Genomic DNA, 23468 nt, shown 5'->3' on the forward strand with positions numbered 1-23468 from the left:
AAGAATTTTGATAAAATATTTCAAAATTCAATTATTTTTTCAAATAATAAAAAATGAAATTTGCGACGAAAATTCAATTAATTAAAAAGAATTCAATTTTTATAAATAATAAAATTTTCCTCAGGAATTCAATTATTTTTTAAAAATTTTTATAAAAAATTCTTCACATGAATTCAATTATTCACAAAAGTTGAATAAAATTCTTCTGAAGGATTCAATTATTTTTAATAAAATTCTTCAAAATTCAATAATTTTTCCAAATAATAAAAAAAAAAAATTATGACGAGAATTTTATTATTTAAAAAAATTGAATAAAATTCTTCGCAAAAATTCAATTTTCATAAATAATAAAATTCTTCTCAGGAATTTAATTATTTTTTAAATTTTTATAAAATTCTTCACATGAATTCAATTATTTAGAAAAAAAATTAAATGAAATTCAACGCAAGAATTCAATTATTTTCATAAATAATAAAATTCTCCACAAAAATTCAAATATTTTATTTTTTAAAATTTTATTGAACTTCTTTACAAAAATTAAATTTTGAGAAGTATTCAATAAATTATTTATTTTTGTCTTTAAATAAGGGGTCATTCAAAAAATACGTATATTCTAGAAAATAATTGCATATTAAAAGAGTTACTGTAAAAATTTTAAGAAATATTTAGATTTCTAAAGGCTCGAAATTGAAATTTTTAAAAATTTGAATTTTCGAATAATTGAAATTGCCTAAATTTATTCAATTGAAAAGAACAGTATTTCACACTTATTTTAAGTTAATTTTTTTTAAATAATTAAACTCTCGAAGAGTTGTCAAATTTTTTTTCTAATTTTTTAAAATAATTGATTTAGAGTAGAATTTTAGTTAAAAATTCTAAAAAGTAATTAAATTTTTGAGAAGTTCAGCAATAGAAATGTTTAGAAATAATTCAATTTCTATTTTTTCTGTATTTTGAATCGATTAAAACGACATTCTCTCGGCCAATTAGAGGTCAACCAATCAGAGGGCTAAAAAAGATGAAAGCATTGATTTTTCATAAAAATTTATTACAATTCATAACGGCAATCACTACTTATACCTATTTAAACACTTTTTTTAAATTACAGTTGCAGTTTTGAAATACAAAAAGGAAATACAAAAACATTGACGAATGATTGAATTTTAAATTCAAAAATATAGATGTAGGGTTTTTTTAATCAAAAAATGCTAGAAAAATACGTATTCTTTAAAAAAGAAATAATATTAATTGTATTAATTTATAATACGTAGACATTCACATTTTTTAACGAAATATTTTCCAAATTACGAATCATTGAAAATGTAAAAGCAGAGAAAGTAAAAAAGAAATTAGCATTTGAATTTCAAATTCAAAAAATAAAAATAAAAAATTTTCTTTTAAAGACAAAAAATAGACGAGTTTTTCCGTAACGAATTTAAATTTTGTTCTCTTCACACATTGAATCAGTGTCTTCAAAGTTGACGATAACGCGTAATAAATTCTTTATTACCTTTTCCTTTTTGTTTAATTCAAAACAAACCTGATCAAATTTTGTTTTTAGTTTTGTTGTTTCTTTGAGTGCCAAATTTAATGTTTGTCGTAAACCTTCATTTTCGTTTTTAAGGTACGAAACCGTCTCATTGCTTTCGAAACTTTCTGAGTCGACAAGAAATTTTTTATGTTTGTCTTCTTTTTCATTTCTCTTTTCTATATTCTTCTTTTCCTTCTTATTCTCTTTCGTATTTTTTCCTTCTTCGCCATTTGGATCAAAATTTTCCTTATCGATAGACTTTGAAATGTTTTTACAACTTTCAGTTTTGGCTTTTTTATTCTTCTCTCCTTCCTCCTCTTCTCCTGGTTCGGAAATAGATGCAAACGAACGTTTCGATGACGATGGAGAAAGTGCCACACGATCTACGGATTTTTCTTCCTTATTCGATTCTTTAACTTCCATTTTTTCGTTATTGCAAGTTTTCTCTTCTTCGCTTTCGTTTGTATTTATATTTTCCTTTTCAATTACAATCATGTTTGAATCGGTGTAAGAAGTAGAAGTAGATTGATTTTCGTTTGATTCCAATTTTGAATTCTCGTTATTGTCAGAAGTGTATATTAAATCTGGTGGAGTAACCTTTGAAGCATCTTCTATACCATTTGCACTACTATTTTCACCACATTGATGAGTTATTGTAGCTGTAATTTTATCACAACAGTTTTCATGTACTTTGTTTTCCATTGATTGCAAAATTATAAAATAGTCTTCATTTTCAATTGAGGATAATATGCCGAATGCTGCTTTTATTTTTCCTGCGAAAATAAATCGAAATTTTGCTTTTAAAAGGGAGAGAAAATGATGTACTTTAAAAAAATTTAGTTTTGAATCAAATCGCAAAATGATGGGACAATTAAATTCGCTCCACTTGTTTAATCTTTCGGAATTACATTCATCATTAATTTGAACATAAAACAGAATGTCCGGTTTTTGATAATTTTCATCCAGCATGTAATCGTCGTAAGATTTTGACAAGATTTCTAGGTTCAAATTCTTTCCCTCTGAATGACAATTTTGACAAAGAAACGTCTCCAAATTGCCCAAATTTTTAGTTGCAGTGATGACAATTTTTAACATTTTTATCTGCGGATTGAGATGCAAGAGAAATTCCCAATAATTCTTTTTTGTAATTGCATGTTCATAGGAAAAGGCATCGATGTGAATTAACAATCCTTCTGAAATTGTGTTGTGTATTTTTTGAAAAGCGTTATTAATTTTTGAAGCCACGTCCATAAAGCTAATGAGTTCCAATTTTAATAATCTCAATTGTAAACATGTTTCATTCATGTCTTCTACTCGATATGTAAGTGTAAGTTCGTCTATATCAGTTTGATTTACTTTTTCTTCTGTAATACACGGAAAAGTAGGAGAGAGAAATTCCAAGTCGATATTTAATTCCTCTGCTGTGTTCAGAATATTTAAATATTGATTCATCACTTTGCAATTCTTACTGTGAAGTTCATCTCGAGGATGCTTTTTACAAAAACTTGCCACTGGACAATGGGGACAATTGATTAAATCTTCATCTTGTGTATTAGAACAAACGAAACAGTTTCGCGGACGATCAAACATAAAATTTTCTAATGGACTCAAATTTCTTTCCAATTTCTTTTTTATTTCTCGATAAATTTCATTTTCTTTCGTTCCCCAAGGGTCCCCATATATATCTATGAGCTCTTCATAAATATGTGACACTTTTTTCTCTTTTAATAATTCCTTAATTACTTTGCAAAAACTTTCGTGAACTAATAAATGTTGTAATCTATGATCCTCAGAACAATAAGAAATCATGTTGCATTCACATCTTTTTAAATTGTCCCTCGATTTACAAATGTAGCACTCGTTTGGCAGAAATCTTTCCATCCTTGACGACTTCATATTTTAGAATTTCTTTCTTATTACTCCGAAATTTGCGACAACCTGTAAATGAAAATTAACTTTTTAAATATTTTTAATTTTAAAATTTATGTCATAAGAATCATTGAATTCTTGCGAAGAATTTTATCAGAATTTAAAAAAAAATTATATTTAATTGATTGTTTGTAACAATAATTGTATTCTTTCGAGAAATTTTACTAAAATTGAATTAATAATAATTGAATTTCTCCGAAGAATTTTATTATTAATGAAAATAATTGAATTCCTCTGAAGAATTTTATTATTTATGAAAATAATTTAATTCCTTCAAGGAATTTTATTAAAATACAAGAAATTAATTTAATTCTTTCGAAGAATAGATACATCAAAGGTTTTGACAATAATTGAATTCTTTCATAAAATTTCTATAATTTATTAAATACAATCGGTTTTGTTAATAAAATTTAAAAAATATAGTTTTTGAATAATTTTAATTGGAAATTTTGAAAATAATTGAATTAAACAAAGAGTTTTTTTTTCAATTTTTGGAACTAATCGTGTCTTTTAAAAATTACAATTAAATATTTCATTAATAAAGTTTATTAAAATATTATTGAAAATAATTGAATTCCTGTTAATAATTCTATTCTTTATAGAAATAATTTAATTCATTTAATTCTTCCGAAGAATTTTACTGTATTTTTAAAAATAATTCAATTTTTTCTAAGAATTGATTAGATAGAAAATTATTGAATTTTTTAATTTTAATTACCAATAAAATTATTGAAAAATTTAAATTTGCAAATAAAAAATTTTGTAATTTCAGGTAATTTGTATAATAATAATAATAATAAACTGAATATCAAGTTCCGCGCGTAATATTTTTTAAAAAGAATTTTATCAACAAATTTAAAAATAATTAAATACCAACTTTCGACGAATTATAATCAAATTTTTAAGAATAATCATATTTTTCGATGAATTCGATTAAAATAAATTGTATTAAAAATGATAAAAATTTTGCGATGAGTTTTATTCTTTATGAAAAGAATTGAATTTTTGCAATCATTTGTAACTTCTTCAAAATCCATTTTTAGTGTTTTTAACTAAAATTCAAATGAGATACAGGTTATGCTTGTCTTAGATTTATTTTGATTAAAAGTTCTTTTCAATATATATGTAAATTTAAAATCACTTCTTATTGAATATTTTCGATGTAATAAAGACTTAAACATCAAGAATTTGTAATTTAGTAATTGATTTTCTTTATGTATTTTTACTTTAAAATTTATAAACATAATCTAACATTTTTTGCTTTTTAGCCTTTTTAGGTTTCGTGGGAGCGCGTCACAATTATTTGGAAAATGAAAGAAATCTATTTCTGCACTTTAAGAAATGCTTATTAAATTTTCAATCTAAAATTTAGTTGAACGTCCGAATTTTATTGCAAAAGTACTTTTGAATTTCCTATTTACAATTTGTTCAAATTAATAAATTTCATTTATAAATTTTCGATTGACAAACCATGGAATTTTGAAGAAACCTAAGAAAAGTGAAAATATAATGGAGAAAAGTTTACTGCTAATAATATACTTACAGGCTTATTTACGTTATAATTCTTACATTTAACAATTGTTAATATTTTGTTTTGACAATTAAAAATCCTGACTTCATCTGACACTGACACATCTGACAGTATGTTTACAACATAGAATAGAAAAAGAATAGATGTACAACTATATTTGTAATTTTGTGTTTACATGCAAATGCAATGTTATCAAGGGTCCAAAGACCCCAAAGAAAAATTAGAATCGTTAGAATTTCTTTTTGTATAAATACAGGACAACTATGTTTAAAATAATTTCAAAATTTATTTCTCGCTAAACTTTTCGTTTTAATTTTTATGAATATTGAGAATAAGAACTGAGTTGCCGCGTAGGAAAATATTGAAAACCTTAAATTGTCCATTTATTTTCACTTTCCATCTTAAAAACTATATATAATCTGACTTTCTATTTTTAATAAAATTGCACAAAAAATTTGAATTGTACAAAAAAGAATTTTGACAAAATTCTTCAAAATTCAATTATTTTTCCAAATAATAAAAAATAAAATATCCCAAGTGCGAAATGCCAAGACTGCAAAAACGGCCCATCATTGGTGCAGTAATGTCTGCCGAGAATTGGCAGTAGTTACTGGGCCATTATTGGTAACCAAAACGTCCCATTACTGGGCCAATGATGGTGCCGATGGTCAGAATTTCAAATTTTTTAAGACTGGGCCAGCTCTCGGCCCAATAACGGCACATTCATGGCAAAGTTTATCAATGTTTAACGTCAAAAGACAATTGCCAGTGATGTGCCGACCATCGGCCCAGTAATGGCTCATTATTGGCACTTTAATGGCAAAAAATTTGTATCGTTCATGGCAAATTATAATTACCAGTATTGGGGAGTAGCTTGGCTCAGTAACGGCATAATATTGGCAAAGTTGATCAATCTTTAATGGCAAAATTCAATTGCCAGTGATGTCACGAAGATCGGCCCATTAATGGCACATTAGTGGCACTTTAATGGCAAACATTTTGTATCTTTGATGGCAAATTATAATTGCCAGTATTGGGGCGTAGCTTGGCCCAATAACGGCACGTTATTGTCAAAGTTGATCAATCTTTAATAGGAAAATTCAATTGCCAGTGATGTGACGAAGATCGGCCCATTAAAGGCACATTAATGCCATTTTAATTTGGTATAATTTTTTATAAGAATTGAAATTTAAGAAACATTCAGGTATTCAATAAATTATTTATTTTGTATTTAAATAATTGAATAAGCTTGAAAAGGATTCAAATTAAAATATTTGAAACTTTGAATTTTCTATATTTTTAACTGTCAATTTTAAAGAATTAATTTTTTTGAAAAAGTTTAATTAAGTATTAATTTAAAAAAGAAGTTATTAATGTTTTCATATAATTTTACAATTAAAGAAATTCGTAAATAAATGTTACAGAAACCTTTTTTTGAGTAAAATTTTTCCTTTATTATCTAAAAATTAAGAAATTTTCAATTTCACTTTCAATTAATATTTGCAATTGACAAATAGAATTTATAAACATTTTTTTCCTTCATTTTTTAAAAATCTTTGAATTTTTCTTAAAGCAATTGTAATTAAGAAATAGAAATGATGCAAATTATTTCCTTAAGAAAATTTATTGAATAAATGAATGTTTTTTAAAATTTAATTCTCATAATTCAATTTTAAGAAACATTTAGTTATTCAATAAATTATTTATTTTTGCATTTAAATAATTAAATTCTCGTAGAATTTTGTAGTAAAAATTGATTTCAAAATGGATTCTAGTCAAATTTTCAGATAATAATTAAATATTAAAAATATACCATGAATTATGATATTAAAATTTTTTTAAATTCAATCGCCAATGATGTGACAAAGATTGGCCCATTAAAGGCACATTAATGGCACTTTAATGGCAAAAATTTTGTATCTTTAATGGCAAAATATAATTGCCAGAATTGGGGCGTTGCTTGGCCCAATAATGGCACATTCACGACAAAGTTGATCAATCTTTAATGGTAAAAGACAACTGCCAGTGTTGTGACGAAGATCGGCTCATTATTGGCACTTTAATGGCAAAAAATTTGTATCTTTCATGGCAAATTATAATTGCCAGAATTGGGGCGTTGCTTGGCCCAATAATGATACATTCACGACAAAGTTGATCAATCTTTAATGGTAAAAGACAACTGCCAGTGTTGTGACGAAGATCGGCTCATTATTGGCACTTTAATGGCAAAAAATTTGTATCTTTCATGGCAAATTATAATTGACAGTATTGGGGCGTAGCTTGTCCCAATAACGGCACATTCACGGCAAAGTTGATCAATCTTTAATGGCAAAATTCAATTGCCAGTGATGTGACGAAGATCGGTCCATTAATGGCTCATTGTTGGCACTTTAATGGCAAACATTTTGTATCTTTGATGGCAAAATATAATTGCCAGAATTGGGATGTAGCTTGGCCCAAGAATGGCACATTAATGTCTATCATTTTGTATCTATGATGGCAAATTATAATTGCCAATATTGGGACGTAGCTCGGCCGAATAATGGCACAGTATTGGCCAGTGTAGTGTAGCTTATAAGAACCCTTTTGCTTCCTCGACTTCAAGTCAGAGTAGCAGAGTGGTCAGAGTGTTAGGCTGTGGAGCGTCAGGTTCAGGTATCGATCCCCGCGAGAGGTAAGAATTTTTCAAATATTTGTAAGTTTGCGTTTAAATTAGGGAAATAAGCCGTATAAATGTTATAAATTAATTAGTTAATTGAATAAAAAAAAATTATTTTTATTTTTTTCTAATTTTGTCAACACTGGGGGAGTAATGGCAGCCAATATTGGGCCATTAATGTCTGCTGAGATCTGGCTGCCAATAATGGGCCATTAATGTCTGCCGAGATTTGGTGCCAATATTGGGACAGTAATGTCTGCCGAGATCTGGCTGCCGACGTCCAACCGCGGTTAACACCACAAGAGTCGGCGCAAAGTCGGGCCAATATTGTCTGCCAAGTCTCGATGCCAGCTTTGCCAATACTGGGCCAGTGTTGGGCCGCGTTGGTTTTCGCACTTGGGATATCTATGACAAGAATTCAATTATTTAAAAAAATTAAATAAAATTCTTTGCTAGAATTCAATTTCGATAAATAATAAAATTCTTCTCAGGAATTTAATTATTTGTTTTAAATTAAAAAAAAAAAATTCACATAAATTCAATTATTTACCAAAGTTGAATAAAATTTTTTGCAAGAATTCAATTATTTTTATAAATAATAAAATTCTTCTGAAGGATTCAATTATTTTTTAAAATTTTTGACAAATTCTTCACAAGAATAAATTCAATTATTTTTCCACTTAAAAAATTTTTTCACGAAAATTCAATTATTTAAAAAAATTGAAGAAAATTTTTCGCATGAATTCAATTTTTATAAATAATAAAATTCTTCTCAGGTATTCAATTATTTTTTAAAATTTTTATTAAATTCTTCGCACATGAATTCAATTATTTACAAAACAATTAAATGAAATTCTTCGCAAGAATTCAATTATTTTCATAAAGAATAAAATTTTTCACAAAAATAAATTCAATTGATTTTTCACAAAAATTTAAATGTCAAAAGGCTCGAAATTGAAATTTAAAAAATTTAAATTTTGAGTATTATTGATTAAAGATTCTAAAGAACTTATTTCTTTGAATAATTTTGGTATAAATCCTTTTCAAAACGACATTTTCTTATAGCCTTAAAGTCAATCAATGGGCTGAAAAAGATAAAATCAATTGATTTTTCATAAAAAATTTATTACAATTAATAATGACAATATCTATATTTAAACACTTTTTTAAAATTACAGGTACAGTTTTTTAACACAAAAAGAAAATTCAAAAACATTCACGAATGATTGAATTTTACATTCAAAAATAGATGTAGGAATTTCATTCAACCAAAAAACAGAAATTTAATACGTATCAGGGTGGCCACAAGTTTCAATTTATCAATTTCACTGACATTTCCCTGACAATTTACTGATATTAAAATTACTTTCCCTGACAAAATTCTTTTTACAGGAAAGTATGAATGTTTACGGAAAATGGGTAAAATTTATTAATTTGAATAATTTCTAAAAATTACAATTATAACCTTTCCTGAATTCAATTATTTTTTACAATTTTCAACTAAACTTCATCTCTGAATCAATTGATTTAAATAATTTTCCAAAAGTTCATCTAGAATTCACTTATTTAAATACAAAAACTCAATTTTTTTATGATAATTGTATTTATATAAATATAAAAGTTTTTCAATTTTGAATAATTTACAAACAATTAAAATTTGGTAAAATCTTTTAAAAATAATTTAATTTTTGAAAAATATAAATAAAAATAATCAAATTTTTGAAGAATTTTAATTTTAAACAGGACCATGATTTCTCAAAAATTTTTGTTAGCGAATAGTCATCAAGTGTGAACGAATATTAAAATAAGTACGAATATTTCCGAAAATATACGAAATAGGCGCGCGATTGATTGAAGGTATGATTAGAAATTTAGTACGAAACTGTAAGCGAATGAATAAGTACGAAGTGCGAGACCGAGTGCGAAATTAACAATGTAATAATCGAAGAATCAGTTATTAATCTATTGTGAGATTAATCACGTATTCACTTTACTTTTCTTATATTAAATTTTTATATTTTCTTAATTAATTGAGTTATTTTATTTAATCATACTGAAAAGCTTCACCACGTGTTCCTTACAATAATCCGCTATTATTTTAATAACTCCAAAAAGTAAATTTTCATAAACTTTTATTCACATTGTTCGAAGATAATTAAATCTTAAAAAATTATTTTAAAACAATTCTAATAATTAGTTTTTAAAAATATTTTAATGTAATTTTACGAAAATAATTGAATTTCTTAAAAAAAATTTGGTATAATTTAAAAAACTAATTAATTTTTCTTTAAATTTTAATTAAAAAATTTGAGCTTGATTGTATCCTCCAAAATGTTAAAAATAATTCTAAAATGTTATTATTTTTATATGTATTTGAATTTTTGGAAATATGTAATTGAAAATACTGAAAACATTGAATTTTTAACAATTAGAACCTAATATTTCAATTATTTTCAAAATTTGCAATTAAAATTATTCAAAAATTGATTTTTAAAAATTGTAAATAAATACTTGAAATGTTTGGAAGAAAAGTCGAAAAAGTCGCAATTTTTTAAAATAAGTCGAAACAATTCTCAATTTTCTTAATTTCCCTGACAAAAATTTTTTTCCTGACATTTCCCTGACTTTACTGACAAAAAATTTGTTCCCTGACATTTCCCTGACTTTACTGACATGTGGCCACCCTGCGTATTCTTTTAAAGAGAAATAATATTAATTGCATTAATTTATAATATATACGTAGATATTAACATTTTTTAACGTAATATTTTTCAAATTACTAATCATTGAAAATGTAAAAGAGCAAGTAAAAAAGAAATTAGTATTTGAATTTCAAATTAAAAAAAAAAAGACAAAAAATAGAAGAGTTTTTTCGTAATGGATTTAAATTTTGTTCTCTTCACACACTGCATCAGTGTTTTCAAAGTTGACAAATACGCGTAATAAATCCTGTATTACCTTTTCCTTTTTCTTTAATTCAAAACAAACCTGATCAAATTTGGTTTGTAATTTCGTTATTTCTTTGAGTGCCAAATTTAATTGTTGTCGTAAATCTTCATTTTCGTTTTTCAGGTCCGAAACATGTCCGATTACAAATGATTGAAAAACATTAACCGTCTCATGATTTTTAAAACATTCTGAGTTGACAAGAAATTTTTTATGTTTGTCTTCTTTTTCATTTCTCTTTTCTATATTCTTCTTTTCCACATTATTCTCTTTCGTATTTTTTCCTTCTTCGCTATTTGGATCACAATTTTCCTTATCGATAGACTTTGAAATGTTTTTACAACTTTCAGTTTTGGCTTTTTTATTCTTCTCTCCTTCCTCCTCTTCTCCTGGTTCGGAAATAGTTGCAAACGAACGTTTCGATGACGATGGAGAAAGTGTCACACGAACTTCGGATTTTTCTTCCTTATTGGATTCCCTATTTTCCGAAGTAGATTGATTTTCGTTTGTTTCCAATTTTGAATTTTCGTTATTGTCAGAATTGTCTTTTAAATCTGATGGAATAACTTTAGAAGCATCTTCTACATCATTTTCACTACTATTTTCACCACATTGATGAGTTACTGTAGTTGTAATTTTATCACATTTTTCATGTACTTTGTTTTCCATTGATTGCAAAATTATAAAATAGTCTTCATTTTCAATTGAGGATAATATACCGAATGCTGCTTTTATTTTTCCTTCGTAAATAAATCGAAACTTTGCTTTTAAAAGCGAGAGAAAATAATGTACTTTACAAAAATTCATTTTTGAATCAAATCGCAAAATGACGGGACAATTAAATTCACTCCACTTATTAAATCTTTCGGAATTACATTCATCGTCGACTTTCACGTAAAAGAGTATATCGGGTTTTTGATAATTTTCATCCAGCATGTAGTCTTCGTAAGATTTTGTCGAATATTCAATAATCAATTCTTTTCCCTTTGAATGACACTTTTTGCAAAGAGACTTAGAATCGTTCCGATTTTCAGTTTGAGTGACGAGAATTTTTAACTTTTTTATCTGCGGATTGAGATGCAAGAGAAACTCCCAATAATTTTCTTTCGTGATTGCGTGCTCATAGGAAAGGGCATCGATGTGAATTGTCAATTCTTCTGGAATCGTTTCGTGTACTTTTTGTAAAGCACTATTAATTTTCGAAGCTGCGTCCATAAAGTTAATAAGGTCCATTTTCAATAATCTTGATTTTAAACATCTTTCCTCCATATTATTTGCTTTATATGTGAGAGTAAGTGAGTCCATAACATGATTTACTTTTTCTCCTTTGATACACGGAAAATTAGGAGACAGAAATTTCAAGTCGATATTTAATTCCTCGGCTGTGTTCAAAATTTTTAAATATTGATTCATCACTTTGCAATTCATACTGTGAATTTCATCTCGAGGATGCTTTTTACAAAAACTTGCCACTGGACAATCAGGACAATTTGATAAATCTTCTTGTCTGGTTTGATTACAAACGTGACACAGTCGCGGATGTACCCACATTGCATTTTCGAATAAACTCATAGGTCTTCCTAATTTCTTTGTTACTTCATTGGTGATTTTTTCTTTTTTTTCTCTCCAAGCGTCTCCGCCTAACATTTGAAGCTCTTCATAAATATGTGCCACTTTTTTTTCTTTTAATAATTCCTTAATTATTTTGCAAAAACTTCCATGAACTGGTAAATGTTTTAATCGATGATGCTCAGAGCAATAGGAAATCATGTTGCATTTACATCTTTTTAAATTGTCCCTCGATTTACAAACATAACACTCATTCGGAAAAAACCTTTGCATCTTGGAAGAATTCATATTTTAATATTTCCGTCTTTGTAGAGTGTATACAATCAAAATTTGCGAAAACCTGCAAATGAAAAATATTTTTATCAAATTTTAAAGATAAACGATGTACTATCGAAAATTAATAGTTACAAAAAAGGTGTATTGGAAAAGTAAAGAAATCTATTTCCATACTTTAAGTAATATGCTTATGGAATTTTCAATACAAATTGTAAATTCAGGGTGGCCACTTTTTTCATAAAAAAAACTTCACGGTCATTTCCCGGTCTATTCCTGTTCATAAATTATTTTTCCCAGTCATAAAAAATAACTCTAAAAATAAATTATTCCATGAAATATTGAAAGAATTTTCTGACTTTTAGACAAAACTTTGACTTTTTCCCAAACCCTAAAAATATTTTAGTTTACTCTAAAAATAATTGAAACTCCAAAATATGTTTATAATACATTTTTTTTGAATATTTTTAATACTAAAAATAATTTTGAACTTAAATAGATTTTTGAAACAAATATTTAATTATTATCCATTATTTTTCCATATAGGTATTCAAATTTTAAAAAAAAATTAAAATTTCAAATCCTTTAAATTTGAGTAATTTTTAAGAATTGCTACTGTAACTTATTAAAAATTATTTTCAAAATTTCAATTTACATATTTTCTAGAAATTTTAACTAAAATATTTCTAAAATCCACTTGTTTACAAGACAATTTCATGAAATTTTGAATAATTTGAAATTTTTTCAATTAAATATTATATATTTAAAAACATAACTAATTTGAAAAAATGTGAATAAAAATATATCAAAAAACTAACTTATTCAGAATTTTTAATTAAAATCTTTTAAAATTCAACTTTTCTAAAACTTCAATTTGAAACTTTTTAAAATTCAATCTATAATAATATTAATTTAACATTCTAAAATATAGAAAAATAATTGTAAAAGAAAAACTAATTGATATTAATGCAAAATACGGTTTTTTAAAAAATTATTTTCTAAGAAAATAAATTTTATTTAGTTTTATTAACTTTATTTATTATTTAAAAATTAATTTTTGTAAATTTCGTATCACTTTTGTTCTAATTAGTTCAAATTTTTAATAATTCAAATTTGTTTTGTTATAATATTATTGCAAAAAAAATTTTTAAATTGATTTATTTTTCACTATTTTATAGGATGTGAAATTTTTTCTCTTTAAAATTTTTTTGACAAATTTAATTAAAATTATATTTTGTTTAATTATTGTTAAAAATAGAAAGAATTTAAAATAAAATTTAATATTTTCTTTTTCTAAGTCTGTTACGTTGGACAGCAAAATTCATAATTTTCTTATAAATTCTAGAAATTGAATATTTTTATAGTACTTTTCACAAAGTTCCCTGACAAAATAAATAATTATAATAAATAAGTCCTAAAATAAATAGGTACCTATTTCTATATTTTCTCACAAAATAATGTGTGTTTTTAAAAAAAAAATTCCAAAATCCCGGTCAAGATTAAAATTCACTGTCATTTCCCGGTTTCCCGGTCCAGCGGCCACCCTGTAAATATAATATTTCAACTTTTGCATTTTATCACAAAAGTACTTTAAATTTTCAGGTCCTTGAAATTAGAACCGACGCTGAGCGTCGATCACAATTTTTTTCGAGAAATTGAAAACAATTGTTTTAAAAATTTTAAATAACAAAAATTGACCTCTGAAGAAGAAATAATAAGAAGCTAAATGTTTCAGGTTGATTTTAATTTTTTAAATGAAAATCATGAAAATGTATACATATATAGTAAGAAAAGCTATCAGTCAGTCATAGGAAAGTATGGAAATCGCATAAGTCTGTCTCACTCCCACTCATGGGATATGACTGACGTGGTAGGTTTTCTTACTGTATAATAATGCGGATGATAATTCTCAGTGTAAATACTATATTAATGTTCAAGTTTTCATAACATACAAAATATTTAATATGAATTGATTTAACTTTAAAACAATAAATAATTAAGAAAAAACCGTATAATTAAAGCAATTAAAGTAAAATCGCAGTAAAATTAATACAAACATAACCTTAAAATGATATGTATCTACAATTTCTTAGATCTTCTTTAGAAAGGGGTTAAATATAATTGCATATAATGCAAAAGACTTTACTGATATTCAACTTACAGGCTTACACGTTATAATTCTTACAATAAACAATTGTTAACAATTGAAAAAATCGGACTTGACTCTGTCAGCTGTCTCAGAATTTTACAACATAGAATAGTAAACTGATAGAACTACAACTATATTAGCAATTTTGTTGTTACATGCAAATGTAACATTATCTAGGGTCCAGAGACCCCCAAAACCGGAATCGTTCTCGCAATCGCAAAGACGCAAACGGAACAATTAATTAAAAAAGGAAAAGGATAGGTATATTCTTTAATTATCCTTCTCTAACTTTCTTATGCAGAAAAATTTAGTTTTATTGTTAAATATTTGTCAAAATATATTTTTGACTTATACTTTTTTTTACATTTTTATGAATTATATATAATATGTTGACAAAAAGAGAGTTGCAGCGTAAGTTAGGAAAATCAGAAAATTATATCCAGAGTAGAGTAAAATTATCAAATTTCAGTTCAAAAAAATTTCTAATTGTTGGTATCGCTTTTGAAAATACAGAAAACCGTAAGTCAATCAATTATTTTTTTTGCCTTAAAAAGTAGTGAAAACCAACAGAAAGTAGTAAAATCCTTAAATGTTTACTCAGAAACGCCATGAGTAAATATTTTTAGAAATTAGAAGAAATATGTCTTCAAGAAAGTTATAATCATTACTTTATCATATGGACATTTATTAGAAAATTCTTAACAAACACAGTCTTTAAATTAATATATTTATAACGTTACAAATGCAGTACAAAAAATAATACAATTTATGTAATCTTTGAATTTTAAATTCAAAAATAAAGGAATTTTTCTAAACTAAAAAATAGAATTCAGATATAAGCCTACTTTTAAATCTTAATAGTAATCATAATAATACAAATATTTACATTTATTATTGAAACATTTTTTCCAATGAAAAAATACTGAAAATGTAGGTAAATTTTTTTACATTTTAAATTTTGTTCTTTTAGCACACTGAAGTCTCTCCAAGAATCGAGAATCCCACATTAAATTTTGTTTAAATCGAAAGAAACTTGATCGAGTTTTGTTAACCGGGATATAAAATAAGAAAATAATATTTGAATTTTAAATTCAAAAAAATATAAAAACTAGAAGATTCCTTTTAAAGAAATAAACATGGAGGCATTTTTTCAATACAGATTAAATGTTGTTTTCTGATGAATCTGTGTCTTCAATTTTAATGTCTTCATTGTCAACAATAACACATAATAATTTCTTTATTACCTTTTCCTTTTTGTTTAAATTAAAAGAAAGCTGATCAAGTTTTGTTTGCAGTTTCGTTACCTCATTAACTGATAAATTTAATTGTTGTCGCAAGTCTTCGATTTCGTTTTCAAGATACGAAATGCGTTTGATTAGATACGATTGAGAAGAATTAACTTTATCGTTTTTTTTTTTAATTTTTCCTTCTTCGCCTTTTGGATCAGAATTTTCCTTATCGTTAGACTTTGAACAATTTTTACAATTTTTACAATTTTCAGTTTTTGATTTTTTATTCTTCTCTCCTTTCTCCTCTTCACCGGGTCCGGAAATAGCCGCAAATGAACGCTTCGATGACGATGCAGAAGGTTTCACATAATCTACGGATTTTCGTTCCTTATTCGATTCTTTATTTTTGTTTCTATCTGCAAGAATTTCAGTCGTATTCGTACCAATTTTTCCCTCGCAGATTCCGCCTGTTACTGAATCAGAAGATTTTTGAAGCACATTGTTTTCCTTTGATTGGAAAATTATAAAATAGTCTTTGTTTTCAATGGAGGATAATGTACCGAAAGGTGTTTTCAATTGTCCTTCGTGAATAAATCGAAACTTTGCTCTAGAAGACGAGAGAATATGTTGCGCTTGACAAAAATTGGAGTTTGAATCGAATTGCAGAATAATGGGACAATTTAATTCTCTCCACTTATTAAACCCTTGAGACATCTTTTTAATATTGATCTGAACATAAAACAGTATGTCCGGTTCTTGATAATTTTCATCCAGCATGTAATCTTCGTAAGATTTTGCTGAAGCTTCAAGAATGAAATTTCTTCCCTCTAAATGACAATTTTTACAAAGAGATTTTTTAAATCGAGATGGATCTCGAGATGTAGTCATGACAATTTTTAATTTCTTAATCCGTGGATTAAGATGCAACAGAAATTCCCAATAATTAACTATTGCTACTGCAAAATCATAGGTAAGCTCATCGATGTGAATTGTCAATTCCTCTGGAATCGTGTCGTGTATTTTTTGTAAAGCGTTATTCAGTTTTGAAGCAAAGTCAATAAAATTAATGAGAAAAATTTTATCTGATTTTGACATCGGTCCGAATATGATCGTTCTACTTGTTTTGTATGTCATTGTAAGATCATCTATAGCATCAGCTTTTTCTCCAGTAAATGGAAAAGCAGACGATAGAAAATCTAAATCAATATTTAATTTCTCGGCCGTTGTCAATACATTTAAATATGTATTCATTACTTTACAATATTCTTCATGAATTTTATCATTTTCGTGTTCTTTGCAAAAACTCGCTATTGGACAATGTGGACAATTAATTAAATCCTCTTGTTTTGTTTCGTGACAATCGAAACAAATTCTTGGAGAATAAAACATAAAATTTTCCAGTGGACTTAAAGCTCCTTCCAGACCTCTCAGTTTCATTATGATTTCCTTACGGATTTCTTTTCTTTTTGTATTCCACTCGGGACCATATATATCATTAAGCTCTTGATAAATGTGAGTGATTCCTTTTTTTTCCAACAATGCTTTTATTGCTCTGCAAAAATCTTCGTGAATTGATAGGTGTTGTTGTCGATGATCCTCTGAACAGTAGGAAATCATGTTGCATTTGCATCTTATTAAATTTTCTCTCGATTTGCAAGTGTAGCATTCATTCGGAAAGCATCTGGCACTCTTTAAATAAATAGGCATCTTTATTGGATTAAACCAGTTAAACGGTAGTCAACTGGTTTTTCGAAATCTGAAAATAAAAAACAAAAAATTGAAGAAAAAAATTTTTCTTAAATTATTATTTTTTAGAATTTTTAATTAAAATTCTTCTTTAAATCAATTATTTACAATAATTTTTTAAAAATTTTGAGAATTTTCAAATGTATTTGTTTACAATTTCAATTTTACGAAATTTCATCAATTATTCGGAAATTCTTCAATTAAATATAATTATATTTGAAAATGAAAACTTCGAATAATTTGAATTAAACAAAACTTAATTCTACAGAATTATTAGTTAAAAATATGAAAAATTCAGATTTTCAAAGATTTGAATTTGAAACTTTTTCAAAATTCAATTATTTCTAAGAATTCACGCTATAATGCTTTTAATATTCAATTATTATGTAAAATTTTAATTAAAATTCACTTAAATCAATTTGTATTAGAAAATTATACGAGAATTTAATTATTTAAATACAAAAATAAATAATTTATATTGAATAATTGAATGTTTCTTAATATTAAATTCTCATAAAGAATTTTTTCGAATTTTATCAACAAATTTTTAAATAATTCAATTCTTTGGAGGAATTTTAATAATATTTTTAAAAATAATTACATTTTTCGAGGAATTTTGATTAAAATGTAGCATTAAAAATAATTGAAATTCTGCAATGAGTTTGATTATTTATGAAAATAATGAAATTATTGCGAAGAAATTTATAAAAAAATTTGTAAATAATAGAATTCTTGTGAAATTATTTTATTATTTACGAAAATAATTAAACGTTTGCGTAGAATTTTAATAAGAATTTTTTTAAATAATTGAATTCTTTTGGAAAATTTTATTAAAATAGTAGATAATGAATATCATTGAATTTAGGAAAATTTTTGCAATTAATTGAAATTTTGCCAAGAATTTTATTAAATTTTTTAAAAATAATTTTTCTGCAAAGAATTTTATTATTTTTGAAAATATTTGATTTTTTGCAATTATTTGAAACTTCTCCAAAATACAAATTTTTAAAATTATTTTTAACTAAAATTCCTCGATAAATTCATTATTTTTAATAAATAATTAAATATATATATATATATTAAAGAATTTAGCTAATTTCAGAATACATATTTAAATTTCGAAAATTTTTGCAAAAAATTTAAGTTCTTTTGAATTTTTGATGAAATTCATTCAAAATTGAAATTTTATAAAATTTGAAATTTAAATCTTTTTAAGTTCATCTACTTATGAAAAATGTAAACGATACTATTTTAAAATTCAATTAATTTTGAAATGTATGAATAAAATTATTCATTAAATAATTTCTAAGCAATAATTTTATGATATAGTTCTTCAAGAATTAAGTTATTTAAAAAGAAATTATTGTCAGAAATGGAAAAAATTGAAGGTTTTGTATTAAAATTTTCTTTTTTCAAGAAAAAAACTATTAATAATAATATTTTAATTATTGGAATGTTAATTAATTATTTTTCTAAAGGTCTGCATTCTGTTGAATATGAAACCACCTTATAATTTATAAAATTCCTTACGATATCTATATTATTTAAATCATTAACGACATATTTATATTATGTTGTGGTGTTAATAATCTAAATCAGAAATAAAACGCACTGAATTCTATAACATTGAGTCTAAATTTTATGATTACATTTTGAAAAAGATTTCAATAAAAGAAAAATAATCCATTTGTGACGCGCTCCTAAAAAACTAGCTAAAAAACTTTTTTTAAAAAAAATAAAAAAAGTTACCTCTTTTTTTCCCTTAATATTTTCTTTTCTCAAGTTGACGTAAAAATCTCCTTAATTTGGACAATCAAATTAAGTTTTGTACATATTTTACTCACATTTTAACAATTTATTAACAACAACACAACAATTAGAATATTATTAAAGTTGAACCTTTTTCGTCATGGAATAATGAATTAACACAGAATCACAAAACATATTGGGAACCGCAGAGCTGCGTAGGCCCTCTGGTGTCGACCCACTTGCGGTAGTTGTCTTTTCATTTCGTCTCTCTCTAACATATGTAAAAAAAAGAGATAAAAAACCAAGATGTCGGACGCAAGTGGGTACAGGGGTGGGTCAGTTTCACATGATTTCGGATCCCAATAACTGCAATATATGAATGTCACTGACATTTAGGAGAGGGAGCATTTACACCATTGGTAAAACTTTCTAGAACGGGTTTACATTGGAGTAACGTAGACTTGAGACCCTTGAGGCTGCGGTTACACCTCTGCAGGCAGCCTGCCTGCCTGCAGGTTGTCATGGTAACGTACAAGAGTAAGAGAGTCAGTGACTTCAAACTTCTCCCTTACTCTCGTTGCTCCTGCCTGCGCAGGCAGGCAGCCTGCAGAGGTGTAACCGCAGCTTGAGAGTGTAATGGAAAATTATAGAGTTGTTTTTTATTTTCACTTGTTTATATTATTATTAATAGTTAAATGGTTTAATAATTAATTTATAATGTAAATTATATCGAAATTATCGAAAAATTTTCAACTCTTGCACAAGGGGTCCAAGGACCCTTTATTTTTGAACTTTACGTGTAAGTGTGACAACCAAATGGCAGCTATATTTGCGTTTCTGTATTAAGTCATTATTCCATGTTGAAAGGTCTACTCTCAATATTGACAGTTACTTTCGTTACTTTATTACACTTTATTAATACAGTTCTAGTAATTATTGTTAATAAATAATAAACAGTAAGTAACATACGAACATAAAACTTAATTTGATTGTTTAATATATTTTGAAACAAAAAATAATTGTACAGAAAAATTAAAGAATTTTATTATTTAGGAAAATAATTGATTTCTTTCATGAAGTTTTATCAAAATTGTATAAAAAATAATTTGATTTTTGCAAATATAATTGAATTTTTTTGAAGAATTTATTAAAATTTTAGAAAATAATTGAATTCTTTTGAAAAATTTTATAACGAATTAAAAAAAAAATTGAATTCTTTTGTGAAATTGTTTTGATTACCTATAATTTAATTGTTGCAAAGAATTTGACTATTTATAAAAATATTTTAATTCTTACGAAGAATGTTATTATTTATGAAAATAATTGAATTCATGCGAAGAATTTTATTAAAATTCTTGAAATTAATAAACAAGAATAATGAATTAGTAAATTAATTAAAAATTAAATTTTTTAAAAGTTTTAATCTAAAATTATTTAAAAATTGATATTTGAAAATAAAAAATTTTGTAATTTGCATAATAAAGTTCTATAATAAAGAACTTTGACAATGGAATAGGAAAAAAGACTTCTACTTTTTAAATTTACTATTATTTTTTTACAGAGTTCGAAAAACTGTTTGATATACACGTACCGTTTGACACAAAAGATGAGCGATACTTATTTAAAGAATGGCAGATGTTTTCCAAATGAATGCTACATTTGCAAATCGAGAGAAAATTTAATAAGATGCGAGTGCAAAATGATTTCCTACTGTTCAGAGGATCATCGACAACAACACCTATCAATACACAAAAATTTTTGCAAAGTAGTAAAAGAATTGTTGAAAGAAAAAGGAATCACTCACATTTATCAAGAGCTTATTTATATATTAGATTGGCCCGAATGGGATACAAAAAGAGAAAAAATCCGGAATGAAATCATAAAGAAACTGAGAGGACTGGGAAGAGCTTTAAGTCCGCTGGAAAATTTTATATTTTATTTTCCAAGAATTTGTTTCGATTGTCGCAAAACAAAACAAGAGGACTTATTCGATTGTCCACATTGTCCAATAGCAAGCTTTTGCTTAAACTGTAAAAATAATAAAACTCATGGTGTTTATTGTAAAGTAATAAATACTTATTTAAAAGTCTTAACTACCGCCGAGGAATTAAATATTGATTTAAAATTTCTATCGTCTGGTTTTTTATTTACTGGAGAAAAAGGTGATGTTATAGATGATCTTATAATAACATATGCAACAGAAGATATGGAAATTACTTGCAAAGAATCGAAATTATCTAAAATTGATCTAATTGATTTTATTGACGTTGCTTCGAAAATTAATAACGTTTTACTAAAAACACACGACACGATTCCAGAGGAATTGACAATTCATATCGATGCCCTTACCTATGAACACGCAATCACAAAAGAAAATTATTGGGAATTTCTCTTGCACCTCAATCCGCAGATAAAACAGTTAAAAATAGTCTTCACTTCAACTGAAAATGAGTCGAATTTAAAGACTTTTCTTTGTAAAAATTGTTATTCAGAGGGAAAGAATTTAAACCTGGAAATTTTGTCAAAATCTTACGACGATTACATGCTGGATGAAAGTTATCAAAAACCAGATATTCTGTTTTACGTGAAAATCGTCGATGAATGTAATTCTGAAAAATTGAATAAGTGGAGTGAGTTTAGTTTTCCAGTTGTTTTGCGGTTTGAATCAAATTCAAGATTTTGTAAAACACTACAATTTCTGTCGCTTTCAACAGCAAAGTTTGAATTTATTTACGAGGGACAATTTAAAACACCATTCGCTACATTGTCGTCACTTGAAAACAAAGACTACTTTATAATTTTACAATCAAAGGAAAACAAAGTCCTTCCTAATTATTGTGTTTCAGTCACAGGCGAAATCTGCGAGGAAAAAAGGAGGACAAACACAATTGAAACTGTTTTAGTTAAAAATATTGATTCCGAAATTCCGAAATGTGAGAATATTGCAGATGCTTCTAAAGTTACTGAGTCAGAACCAAAGGACAAGTGTCATTTTATTTCGACGGCCGTTACCATTTCTTCCACTGAGTCAAACAAGAATAAAAATGAAAATATACAAATTAAAACCAAGAAAAATCCCTCTAACGAAGAAGAGGAAAATAAAAGTACAGCAAATGCTGAACAAATAAAGGGACAAAAATCCGAAGATCGTAGAACACATTCTCCATCGTCATCTGTGTGTTCATTTGTAATTATTTCAGAACCCGGAGAAGAGGAGGGAGAAAAAATCACTGAAACTTCCAAAACTGAAGAAAATGAAAAATTTTCAAAATCTGTCGACAACAAATTTCTTGATTCAAATGAAGATGGAGGAAAAAATGTGGAAGGCGATAATACGCAAAAGAAGAATATAAAAGAGCGGAAAGAAGAGGAAGGAGAAAAAGAAGAAGATACAAAAAATCTGGCCAGTTGTAAAAGTTTCAACAAGGACATCAGTTTTTCTCAGTCGTATCTACTCGAACATATTTCGTATCTTAGAAACGAAATCGAAGGCTTACGACAACAATTAAATCTGTCTTTCAATGAGGTGACGAAACTGAATACAAAACTTGAAAAAGTTTCTTTAGATTCGCACAAAAAGGATGAGTTTATAAAGAAAATGTTACGCGATATTGTGGGGGTCGATTTTGATGACATTAAAATTGAATACACAGATTCATTGGGTGAAAACAACATTTAAATAGTGTTGAAGAAATGCCTCCATTTTTATTTCTTTAAAAGAAATCTTCTAGCTATTCTTTTTTTTTTGAATTTAAAATTCAATTATTACTTTCTTATTTTATATCTCCGTTTACTGTTTCAGTAATTTATAAATTGAAAAATATTTTTAAAAAAATGTGATGTATTATAAATACAATTAGTTCTACTTCGGTTTAAAAGAATGATTTTCGAATTTATATTTTTAGTTATAACAGAAAAATCGAACCACTGTTTTGAATTAAAAAAAATTAATTAATTAATTAATTAATTAATCAATTAATGTTTTTCTCGAAATAAATTTTCTTATTGAAATCTTACCATCTTTACAATTTTCTTTCAAGGTTTCTATATAGCGTTTCTAGTGAATGAAAATTTAAGTATTTCCTATAATTTTAATTTTTTATAATTATAGTATTTTCTGTATTATTTGAATATTGATTAGATTTGACTTTTAGTGG

The 23468-nt window shown here is 26.0% G+C and overlaps 4 protein-coding genes across 7 annotated transcripts; 1 reads left to right on the top strand and 3 right to left on the bottom strand.

The window, feature by feature from the left end:
• Positions 1 to 1323: 1323 nt before the first annotated feature.
• On the bottom strand, positions 1324 to 5140 carry LOC122507481. Of its 3 annotated transcripts, none has more exons than XM_043620212.1 (2): positions 5004 to 5140; positions 1324 to 3469 (listed from the first exon to the last, which is right to left on the bottom strand). In XM_043620212.1, exon 2 carries the CDS (start codon positions 3425 to 3427, stop codon positions 1436 to 1438), a length of 1992 nt encoding a protein of 663 aa, XP_043476147.1. In that variant the 5' UTR covers positions 3428 to 3469; positions 5004 to 5140; the 3' UTR covers positions 1324 to 1435. The 3 variants fall into 3 exon arrangements, with proteins under 3 accessions (XP_043476147.1, XP_043476149.1, XP_043476148.1); XM_043620214.1 differs by having other exon boundaries at positions 5030 to 5126; XM_043620213.1 differs by having other exon boundaries at positions 4931 to 5104.
• A 5251-nt stretch (positions 5141 to 10391) lies between these two features.
• LOC122507482 lies at positions 10392 to 14705 on the bottom strand. 2 transcript variants are annotated; one of them, XM_043620216.1, is made up of 2 exons: positions 14600 to 14705; positions 10392 to 12505 (listed from the first exon to the last, which is right to left on the bottom strand). In XM_043620216.1, exon 2 carries the CDS (start codon positions 12451 to 12453, stop codon positions 10534 to 10536), a length of 1920 nt encoding a protein of 639 aa, XP_043476151.1. In that variant the 5' UTR covers positions 12454 to 12505; positions 14600 to 14705; the 3' UTR covers positions 10392 to 10533. The 2 variants fall into 2 exon arrangements, with proteins under 2 accessions (XP_043476151.1, XP_043476152.1); XM_043620217.1 differs by having other exon boundaries at positions 14501 to 14691.
• Positions 14706 to 15308: 603 nt separating this feature from the next.
• Positions 15309 to 19465, bottom strand: LOC122507486. The gene is made up of 2 exons (XM_043620221.1): positions 19312 to 19465; positions 15309 to 17572 (listed from the first exon to the last, which is right to left on the bottom strand). Exon 2 carries the CDS (start codon positions 17521 to 17523, stop codon positions 15748 to 15750), a length of 1776 nt encoding a protein of 591 aa, XP_043476156.1. The 5' UTR covers positions 17524 to 17572; positions 19312 to 19465; the 3' UTR covers positions 15309 to 15747.
• Positions 19466 to 20166: 701 nt separating this feature from the next.
• On the top strand, positions 20167 to 23251 carry LOC122507484. Its single transcript, XM_043620219.1, has 2 exons — positions 20167 to 20267; positions 20873 to 23251. Exon 2 carries the CDS (start codon positions 20918 to 20920, stop codon positions 22988 to 22990), a length of 2073 nt encoding a protein of 690 aa, XP_043476154.1. The 5' UTR covers positions 20167 to 20267; positions 20873 to 20917; the 3' UTR covers positions 22991 to 23251.
• The last annotated feature ends 217 nt before the right edge of the window (positions 23252 to 23468 follow it).

Source organism: Leptopilina heterotoma, unplaced genomic scaffold (assembly GCF_015476425.1).
Source record: "Leptopilina heterotoma isolate Lh14 unplaced genomic scaffold, ASM1547642v1 Lhet_47, whole genome shotgun sequence".
Classification (NCBI taxonomy): domain Eukaryota; kingdom Metazoa; phylum Arthropoda; class Insecta; order Hymenoptera; family Figitidae; genus Leptopilina; species Leptopilina heterotoma.